The sequence below is a fragment of the Girardinichthys multiradiatus genome, chromosome 22 (assembly GCF_021462225.1).
Source record: "Girardinichthys multiradiatus isolate DD_20200921_A chromosome 22, DD_fGirMul_XY1, whole genome shotgun sequence".
NCBI classification, from domain to species: Eukaryota; Metazoa; Chordata; class Actinopteri; order Cyprinodontiformes; family Goodeidae; genus Girardinichthys; species Girardinichthys multiradiatus.
The window spans coordinates 27,382,569-27,393,129 of record NC_061814.1 but is presented as its reverse complement, the minus strand read 5'-3'; the positions used below and the strand labels follow the sequence as shown (position 1 = coordinate 27,393,129).

Sequence of the window (10,561 nt, the reverse complement as noted above, 5' to 3'; positions counted from 1 at the left end):
CAAAATTCCTATCTCACAAAATTAGCATATTTCATCCGACCAATAAAAGAAAAGTGTTTTTAATACAAAAAACGTCAACCTTCAAATAATCATGTACAGTTATGCACTCAATACTTGGTCAGGAATCCTTTGGCAGAAATGACTGCTTCAATGCGGCGTGGCATGGAGGCAATCAGCCTGTGGCACTGCTGAGGTCTTATGGAGGCCCAGGATGCTTCGATAGCGGCCTTTAGCTCATCCAGAGTGTTGGGTCTTGAGTCTCTCAACGTTCTCTTCACAATATCCCACAGATTCTCTATGGGGTTCAGGTCAGGAGAGTTGACAGGCCAATTGAGCACAGTGATACCATGGTCAGTAAACCATTTACCAGTGGTTTTGGCACTGTGAGCAGGTGCCAGGTTGTGCTGAAAAATGAAATCTTCATCTCCATAAAGCTTTTCAGCAGATGGAAGCATGAAGTGCTCCAAAATCTCCTGATAGCTAGCTGCATTGACCCTGCCCTTGATAAAACACAGTGGACCAACACCAGCAGCTGACACGGCACCCCAGACCATCACTGACTGTGGGTACTTGACACTGGACTTCTGGCATTTTGGCATTTCCTTCTCCCCAGTCTTCCTCCAGACTCTGGCACCTTGATTTCCGAATGACATGCAGAATTTGCTTTCATCCGAAAAAAGTACTTTGGACCACTGAGCAACAGTCCAGTGCTGCTTCTCTGTAGCCCAGGTCTGGGGAATGTGGCACCTGTAGCCCATTTCCTGCACACGCCTGTGCACGGTGGCTCTGGGTGTTTCTACTCCAGACTCAGTCCACTGCTTCCGCAGGTCCCCCAAGGTCTGGAATCGGCCCTTCTCCACAATCTTCCTCAGGGTCCGGTCACCTCTTCTCGTTGTGCAGCGTTTTCTGCCACACTTTTTCCTTCCCACAGACTTCCCACTGAGGTGCCTTGATACAGCACTCTGGGAACAGCCTATTCGTTCAGAAACTTCTTTCTGTGTCTTACCCTCTCGCTTGAGGGTGTCAATAGTGGCCTTCTGGACAGCAGTCAGGTCGGCAGTCTTACCCATAATTGGGGTTTTGAGTGATGAACCAGGCTGGGAGTTTTAAAGGCCTCAGGAATCTTTTGCAGGTGTTTAGAGTTAACTCGTTGATTCAGATGATTAGGTTCATAGCTCGTTTAGAGACCCTTTTAATGATATGCTAATTTTGTGAGATAGGAATTTTGGGTTTTCATGAGCTGTATGCCAAAATCATCCGTATTAAGACAATAAAAGACCTGAAATATTTCAGTCAGTGTGCAATGAATCTAAAATATATGAATGTTAAATTTTCATCATGACATTATGGAAAATAATGAACTTTATCACAATATGCTAATATTTTGAGAAGGACCTGTAATTCATTCATTAACTCCAATTTACAACAAATATCACCAAAAGACACTTTGCAAGAAAAAACTTGTCCAATTAATTTCGAATCGTAAAAAACACACAAGCAAATCAATCCATTAAAATTCAGTAAAGGTTGGAATTTAATTGTACACAGTAGCAATGAGGAAATGTGTTCCGCATGCCGCATTGTTGCCCATGGGTAAAGTTTGGCTGGTGTACAAAAGGAGCCACGTGGAAGATTGTACCTGACATATCTGCAAGACATTGGTCACAAGAAGTTTCCCCAGAAGACAACAGTGTATTTTTGTTTGAGAAAAAGCTGGAAAAATCATCTTTATTCCTCTGGAGTTGATGGCCAATGAGGTACAATTTTATTGTTTTATTTGTATCTCTTATTTCTGTAGATTCTATATATTTTCCGTGAGCTAATTTAGGTTTGTGTTTCCTTTCTAAGTTTTGACGGCATTTTTGGGGGGCATCGTTAAGACATGTAAAGACATGTTGTCTGTTGAAACCCAAGAACGATGTTGAGCCTTAATTTAAAGAAATTATAGAACTAGGAATTTGGTTTTAATATAAAGTCAAATTAAGAGGTTTCAGAAGTCCAAAACGTTTTTTATTTGGATTTTACACTGTTGTTGAGCAACAGTGAATGCTGATTACATTTCATGTCTGAATGCAATTATGGTGTACTGTTTATCAGCAGAGTTGCACTATACTGTAGGTAACTGTTGTAGTAAAGCATATTTTTTGATAAGAGATATGTTTTACTGAAGTATTTGTGTTTGTGGGGCTCGGACTGAATTCTGTGATGAAGTATTGTCAAAAAAATTGCACTGAATTTGAAATACTTTTATTGTCAGCTTCATGTACATTGAAACAAATGCCACAAATATTGTGATAAAATTTGAAGTCCATGTTACCCACCCCCAACATATCCTCAGACTTGATCCTGATTACATAAAATCTATTAAAAATTAGTTTAATTGGCATTTGGTAAAGAATTAAGAATTCCCAGCCGACTCCATCAATACATTGACTTTGCAGCAATCCTTCACCCTGAGCATGCTTAAAGTGAAAAGCAACAGCTCCATTTTAACAAGAAGACACCATCATAAGGACCAGACTCAGTATGAGCATCCATCTGCTCATCTGAGCAGAATGGGGATTTAAAAGGTGGACCAGAAACACACACACACAAAAATCTCTCAAAAAATAAAACTACAGAAGCACCAGAGAAAAGCACAGCTAACCAGGGTCAGCATTACTGCAAATAGCTTTAACAGTAACACCTTCAATGGCTTTGTCCACGAAAGAGAAAATAGTACAAACAGGATGATAAGGAAAGTTGAGTTATCTATGACAACGGTAATTGCAAATAATGCATTAATGGAGATAAGATGGAGAAAATAGCAGGATGAGGAAAGCGCTCAGTTTGTCTGCCAGGAGTTTATAAGCCCATAGCAGCATAACTACTTCAGAATAACCTGATTCTCTGAGTGATGAAGTAGTTAAGGTTTTAAGACTAGTTTTCAAAGCGCCCGGTATCTCTACAACATAGGAGCCATATGGTAACTAAAAGATCTGGCTCCCATTATACTTCCAGAAACTCCAGGACCCACCAGTGAATCTGTAGTATGAGAGTGAAGTGGTCTGATGGGAACATATGGGACATGATTAGTCGGAACCATGAAACTAAGTAAAAATAACTCTAAACAAAATTATATTTAAAAAAAATAGATGAATAACTATACAATTAAATAGTATAAAGGACAAAATGAAATAATCAGGAACAGATAAAATAAAAATAAAAATATTTTATACTATCTGACATTCACGGAGGGAGGCGCGCAGCGCGTTCACGGCATCGCCTGGACAAGCGCGCCTCCATCCGTGACAATCAGCTGTATCTTCCTCTGCGGCCACATCAGCAAGGATAACGGATAAGGTAAGCATTAACCTACATGTTATTACATGCAATAGTCCCCTGATTGTGGCTGCATTGTTTTCAAACGCGAATCATCCAGGCAGCAGAGGCTTATCGAGGCTAATTTACGACGCTGAGCTTTATAGGCGATGCGTGCATCTATTTGCCTTGTTACATTTGTTTATCAACATACGTTTAATCTCGAACATTTTCAGCACACCTAATGCAGCTAATTACAAATGTATATATGCTCAAACGCAGCCCTGCATTTTAAATCACGGCCTATATTTAATCAGAAACAGTCAGTGTTTTATTCATAATCATCAAGTGGACGAGTTTTTATTTCATGCACTAACATCCTTATTCCGTCATGACCATATGTGTTGTGCAACATGGACACCTTTCTTTGCTGAGCACCACTAAGCAACTCAGAACCTCACAGATCCCACCATCACCGATCCACCCGGAGCTCAGTGCAAACATCACGATAGGTTGGAGGTGCCACACAACATGAAAAAGAACAAAACCTTTTTGTTGTCATCTCACTCCCGCAGCCTTGCTCCTTTTTTATGCACAGATGTCAGGAATGAAGCAGCTGGTTGCCACATGCTGGACCTGCTTGCTGCTCTCCGCCTTCCTGTGTGAGCCTGCGCTCTCCAAAGGAGGTCGTGGAGGCTCCCGGGGCTCCTCTCGCGGATCTCCAGCGCGGAGCTCCGCAGCGGGTACCTACCGGGGAGGAGGAGCCTACGGCGGGACGCGCTCTCGGCTTAGGGCCGCTGGTCGGCCGTCCCCGGTGAGGGTGGCGAGCGCTGCTGCGGCCGGAGCCGCGGTGGCCTTAACGGCGGACAAATGGTACGCGTCCGCCTACCGCCGCAGCAACACGGACAGCTCCGAGGAGGAGCTGGATTACTACAACAGGACCAATTACTTTGATGCACTAATGTCAAGCTCAACCCAGAACGGATCCTTTCTCTCTAATGTTGTTCATGTTATTATTGCAACATTTTCCACAAAGTATGGACTCGTGTTGGACTTTATACTGTAGATATGCACTCCACATTTTAGGATATATTTCTGATCCTAAGCCCAGAGTGGAAGGACTTGGTCACAAATACATTACTGTACTGTATGTATTTACACACAAAGTCATTTTATACCAGTGGACAGCAACATTACCAGCATAGTATTCCCTCTAACAATTCACCTGATGAAGAGTGCACCATGCAAAATGTTCTGCTACAGAAAAAAAATGAAAAGATCCAAATTCAACTGTTTTCTTACAGTTGTAACTATACTGCCAATTTTCTTTTTACAAAAGTAAATTTTTTATGGTTCTAAAGGAAGGCAAGGTGAGCTCAGCTCCAACGCTCTGTACCCCACCAACCAATTTATTGTTGTACAAACAGATCCAATGATCCAATAATAAAACCTCAACTTGCTGGCACATGAAAAACAGACTGAAATCAAGCTGGAAGCAGCTTAATCCTGTCTGAAAGTAAAGCTGCTAATCTTTTCTCCTACTGAATGAGAACATTTACACTTTTAAGTCCCTTTGCTTTCCTGCACAAACATAATTTCCACACAGAGTTTTAGGTTCCTGTTTCAGATAATTTATGTCCTAGAGAAGCATTTCCTCCATTTCCTTTCACCATGTTGTTTTACAGCATCTTGGGTTTTGACATGTGGCACACATACATTAATTATATAGCAGACCTCTTGCTCTTTACATTTACTCCTTTCATTTTTTCCTCTTGTGTTCAACCTCCCGAAGGGTCTCTCTCAGGAGCAACAGACTGTTCCATAGCTACAAGTGCACTCAATTGTACTCTGCAACACTTGTGTATTTATTAAATAAGGGTTTGTAATCACTGTCTTTCTGCTAATAAATAAACTGTTTAAACCATGCCAAACCCCAGCCTTATATTTTACAAACTCAACATCCCAGATTATGTAAGTTAAATACTTTTATTTACAAAGGATATGTGGGCGTTGATCTCTGCATCGTATCAGGGGTGAAATAAACAATGTTGACATTCAAGTGGTGAAATAGATCTAACAATGTCTCCGATCAGTCCAGCATTACTTGTCCCAGCTCTCCTTTTCTGAACGCTCTGATGAAATTGTAAGCTGCTGCTGTGTAGTTTGGGATGGTAACTGTGATATTTCCTAAAGCAGACAAAAAACAAATTAATTTCTTTTTCTATGAAGTCATAAAATGGTAGGATTTCTGTGGAATGAAATGAAAAGTGTAAGCCAAAACCCTTGTATATTTTTTTCTTAATTTTGTTTAGGTAAAGATGTATGGAAAGTCGCATAATCCCCCACTGAAAAAATCTGTAATAACTCTACCTTTAATTTAAGTAGATTTATTTAGTGGAAAATGAATTCTACATTGAGAATTAATGATTGATACTGGGACATGAACTGGAACCATTTGCTCTGATCAGATGAGTCCAAAATGAAGAATCCTTATGGCCAATGTCAAGCATGGTAGAGGATCTGTGATGCTGTGGGCCCTTCCAAACACAGTGGGAATCCCCACATTTAAACATAATGGCATCGTGAACAACTGTAAAGGGAAATCTAGCGGTGACTACTAAAAAACTGAAAATTAGTTTTCACTGGGTCTTTCAACATAATAATGATCCAAAACAACCAGGTCCAAGACAGAAACGGTTCACTCGACACAAAATCAACCTTCTTCCATGGCCATCTCAGTCTAGCTAGTCAAAATGGGGTTGTACAAAATATTCACAGCAGTGCTGACAGCAGCGGTGACACGTGGTTTTGTAAATATTTCCAAACATGGAAGAACAGGTGTACTCAAAATAAAGGTTGGGCTCTCTTTGTAATTTTTCAGTGAGAGAATAAGCTGATAAAACAAAACCTAAATTATTTTAAAGGTTATTTAGGCCTCTTTATGAGTGGTGCCAAAAACTGTGGAGGGTCCTGTACATATATGTTAAATTAATACATTGTGTTACTTATTTAACAATTTCATTAAAAAAAAAAACTCTTAAAAGGTCAGGACATAGTGCCAGTATTAGAATTATAATTGACTTAAAAAGATTTCAAACTTTCAGGATTTAGCTTTGTGCTCTATTAGTGCTGGTTAATAGATTATGTCATCTTAAATCTTTAAAGTTTGAATGCTTCTGGCTGTATCTTTAATTTGCACATGACAAATCGCTCTCAATATTACACTCAGCTTAAAAGCAAATGACTTCCTGAATGTGCTAGGTGGGAGTGTAGGACTTGCTCTTTCTCACCCACTCCAGTGATGGCTTTGACTCGCTGAGTCTTTCCGAGTTTCACAGCAATGCGTTTGAGGACATGCTGGATGTCGTCACTTGGCTCTTGGAGGTCATATTTCTCGACATAGCTGCACCCAAACAGTGAAGAACATGACAAGCAAAATGTAAAAACCACATCTGAGAATTCCAAGCGTTTAAAAACAAAAAGTAAAACTTATACCTAAACTTTCCGAGCCTGTTCAGAGAAAAGAGCAGGTAGTCGGCAATAACATCTTCACCCACTAAATGGTCCAGGATAGTTCCTGAGGTAGAAGATTAAACATTTGTTCAGCGTGCCATAAAATCTCCTTCACAGACAAATGTAACAGAAATATCAAAGTTTTCTCCATTAACTGTTAGGTTGGACCTAAATTATTGGAACTGTGTTCTGCTCACCACACAAAGCCAGCTTCATGCCGGTTTCCACGCTCTCAATTTTAGGGGGTAAGACGCCGGGTGTGTCCAGCAGGTACATTAACGGTCTCTCAGATACCTGAAAACAATGACTTGTTTAACCAGAGTACAGCAATAGATGCACAAAGACAATAAACTCAAAGAACAAAACACATTTTCCACACACACCTGAATTTTTGTCAGCACTGCTTTAGTTATCCCCGGCTCCCCACCCACTCGGGATGCACGGCCTGAAATGTGCATAAAAATCCAAAAATTCAGTGCTATGGAGGGAAAAGATGAAATCTTATTTAACCAAGTCATTTTTATTACCTTTCTTTAAATTTGTTCTTCTCAGTGAGTTAATAAGTGATGACTTCCCCACATTGGGCACTCCAATCACCATCAAACAATAATTTCTGTTCTGAAAGTGTTGCATAAAGATGGTGTAAGACAAATCCTTCAACAAAAACAGTTGGCTAACAAAAATGGGAAAACATTGCAATATTCTGTACATTATTTTAATATTATGTTTCAAATAAAATGAAGTCATGCTGTCATCACTTAGATTTGCTTTTCTTCATGTATTCTATGAAATAAGTCATGTGAAAATTTACCCAAGCTAGTTTTAAAAAAGAGAATGAGAGCTTGCAGTGCCTTGTAAAAGTATTCACACCCCTCAAACGTTTCCATATTTCACCAGAAATAAAAACCGTCAATGTATCTTAAAGGGATTGTACATGAAAAAGCATCACAAAGTAGTGCATAAATGTGAAGTGGAAGAAAATATTGTAAAAGAAAAAAATAAAATAATAAAACAAAAATAAATAAATAAAATCTTCTAAAAGAAAAGAAAAATCTTAGTTCCCCAATGGATTTTATTTAGGGGTATCAGAGTAAAGGGGCTTTTCGGATCATCACTTTTGAAAACTAGGCATCCTTTTCCTTCCACTTTACAACTTTGCACTTCTTAATGAAGTTAAATCTTATAAAGAAATCACACAAAGAAATTTGCAGTTGGCTATGATAATCTTCATCAGCAAAGCACTGTATTTGCAAAAGCATTAATGGGTGAAAGATCTGTACTGAATTGTAGAATTAAACTGATCCGTGTCAAATTGAAGCTCAAATAAAAACATGTATAACTTTAACGGAGTACGCCTACCTCCTCTCGGTTAAAACGGTTACTGGTCTCAATTATTTCCAATACCATTGGCACCAACTACAGAAAAATAAGAAGGGAAACAGTTACACTAAAAACTGAATTAACTAAGTTATTTGTTTACACTGAAGTCGACCTTTACCTTTTTGATGTTCTCGTCTCTTTGCTTCAAACAGTCTGTGAAGAGAACATTCCTAACTCCATCTTTTTCTAGTTTCTTCAGGATTTTCTGCAGTTTGAATGTAAAGAAAACTTAGAAATCTTGTTAGTGGATTTCCCAAAAAATATTTTCCTAAATGTAAGCAAGGCCTTTCACCGGCTTGTTGGACAGATCAGCGAGGTCCATCTTGTTCAGAACAAGAAGATGTGGTCTGACATTCAGCGTGTCCTGAAATATGGGGTTTCTTCCAGACAAGGGGATTTGGTTATTATTAAGAAAAATTTATTTTCAAGTAAACTTAGTCATTGCCTGACTATGGATGGAAGTTTCCTATAGAATGCAAAACATTTGCACTTCATAGAGAACTAGAGGTCTATCACAAAAGCCACAATGTCAGCTTTGGCTCAGGAGTTAACAAATGTCCCTTCGTCTTAGGCAAGCGTATGCACGAAATACAATCACTATAATCCAAAGCTCCCCCCCCAGAACACTGAATGTTACTGAATTTAATTATAGATCTACCAAAAACTGTAATTCATTTTTTGGGGTAAAAACATCTAACAACACAGTAATTAACCAATAGTTAATTTCCTTTCTGGGCTCCGAGTAGATTTAGAGGCTTAACATCAGACAAACATAAAGTCAGCCTCATTTCATTCCAGAACATAAAACAAAACATTGTGGTGATGTTATAATAACACAAAATAGTTTAGTGAAAACAACAGCCTTTAATAGACACTGAGGTAGTCTAAAGAATTTAGTTTGTAATTTAATTATAGTATAGGTACAGCTGTTCTGTTATGTTCCCAGAAGTTTGTTACATGAATAAACAAACAGCGTCATGAGGACAACAGAACTTAGCAGACAGGTCAGGGGTAAACCTATGAAGAAGTTTAAAGCAGTATTAAGTTTATAAAACAATATTCCAAGCTTTCAGTATCTATCTGAGCTCGGTTCAATTCATCATCTGAAAACTGAAGTATGGCATAACTGCAAACCTACCGAGACACCTAAACTAACAGTCAAAGTGGCCCTTGTAACTCTGGAGTAGCTGCAGAAACCCACACGTAGGTAAAGGAAGAATCTGTCTACAGCACAACTATTTGCAGTGCACTCCACAAATGTGAACTTTATGGAAGAAAAGCAAGAAGAAAGACAATAGCTCCCCTATCTGCAGCTTACCACGAGCCAATGCCCTTCAAACATTTGTCAGATGCAAAATACTATTAAAAACAGTTTGTGAAAACCCTGAGCATACCCTACCATCCTCACAGTAAAAAAATGGTAACGGCAGTATCATGCTGTGGGGACACTTTTTCAGTCCAGCTTGTCAGAGTTTATGGGAATTTCGATGGAAAAAACCCTGTTGGGAGGCTGGGACTGAGGCTCATCTTCCCGGGGGCAGCAAACAAGTTATAAAGAATGTGTTCCTTTCATTTTTACATCAAAATCATGCACTACTTTGGGTTTTCCTAACACAAGATGTATTAAAATAAAATGAAGTTTGTGGTTGTAATGTGACAATATGTGAAAAGGTTGACAAAACCAATGGCTTCAAGACATAATGTGGATTTATTTATATCAAGGTAAAAGCATCATTCAGAAGGTGACAGTGTTATAAAGGATATTCTGGCATCATGAATTTCTATAGTGCAGTCCACATTCTTCAGGTTGGCTTTCATCTGCTTCAGCCCTGCAATCATCACAACAAATAAGCGACCATGCCGAAAACATAAACAATTAATTATAAAAGGAAATTCAAACAACCACAACACAATTTGTGAATTATTGAGCCTGGAGATAATGTGTCACCTTTCGCCATGTGTCCTGGGAACCAGTGAGCTACCTCCCGGCCTCCAAAGTCGAACACGGTCCTGAATCTGTCTACATGTCTGAGAGCCTGACACAGCTTCATCTCCACAGAAAGTCTAAACAAACGTACCCTCCAGTTATTTGTTTTAAAGGAAACTTTCTCCTAAAAAGCGCTCTCAAGGTGCTACACTGTTTACATACCGACTCGAATCTTTTCCAAACATCTTCGTTCCACAGCGCTTCAGAGACTTCTTCATATGGGTTTTATTTGCTGATGAGGAAGCCATACCGCCCTCTGCTGGCTGAAAATCACGGAACGTTTTAAACTGAGAAAAATGGAAGGAAATTACTGATGTACCTTTTAAACATTGTTTTCCTAAATACGACATATAGGTGGAGATTTCTCCACGGATCCCTATG

At 39.2% G+C, this 10,561-nt stretch overlaps 2 protein-coding genes across 3 annotated transcripts; one reads left to right on the top strand and one right to left on the bottom strand.

Annotated features, from left to right (window-relative positions):
- Positions 1 to 2,345: 2,345 nt before the first annotated feature.
- Positions 2,346 to 5,224, top strand: sprn (shadow of prion protein). 2 transcript variants are annotated; one of them, XM_047352078.1, is made up of 2 exons: positions 2,346 to 3,342; positions 3,899 to 5,224. In XM_047352078.1, exon 2 carries the CDS (start codon positions 3,899 to 3,901, stop codon positions 4,364 to 4,366), a length of 468 nt encoding a protein of 155 aa, XP_047208034.1. In that variant the 5' UTR covers positions 2,346 to 3,342; the 3' UTR covers positions 4,367 to 5,224. The 2 variants fall into 2 exon arrangements, with proteins under 2 accessions (XP_047208034.1, XP_047208035.1); XM_047352079.1 differs by lacking the exon at positions 2,346 to 3,342 and adding an exon at positions 3,350 to 3,812.
- A 48-nt stretch (positions 5,225 to 5,272) lies between these two features.
- Positions 5,273 to 10,443, bottom strand: mtg1 (mitochondrial ribosome-associated GTPase 1). The gene is made up of 12 exons (XM_047352076.1): positions 10,343 to 10,443; positions 10,142 to 10,257; positions 9,958 to 10,022; positions 8,486 to 8,590; positions 8,312 to 8,398; positions 8,173 to 8,229; positions 7,341 to 7,431; positions 7,197 to 7,258; positions 7,011 to 7,107; positions 6,796 to 6,877; positions 6,591 to 6,703; positions 5,273 to 5,487 (listed from the first exon to the last, which is right to left on the bottom strand). Exons 1-12 carry the CDS (start codon positions 10,426 to 10,428, stop codon positions 5,390 to 5,392), a joined length of 1,059 nt encoding a protein of 352 aa, XP_047208032.1. The 5' UTR covers positions 10,429 to 10,443; the 3' UTR covers positions 5,273 to 5,389.
- Positions 10,444 to 10,561: the final 118 nt, after the last annotated feature.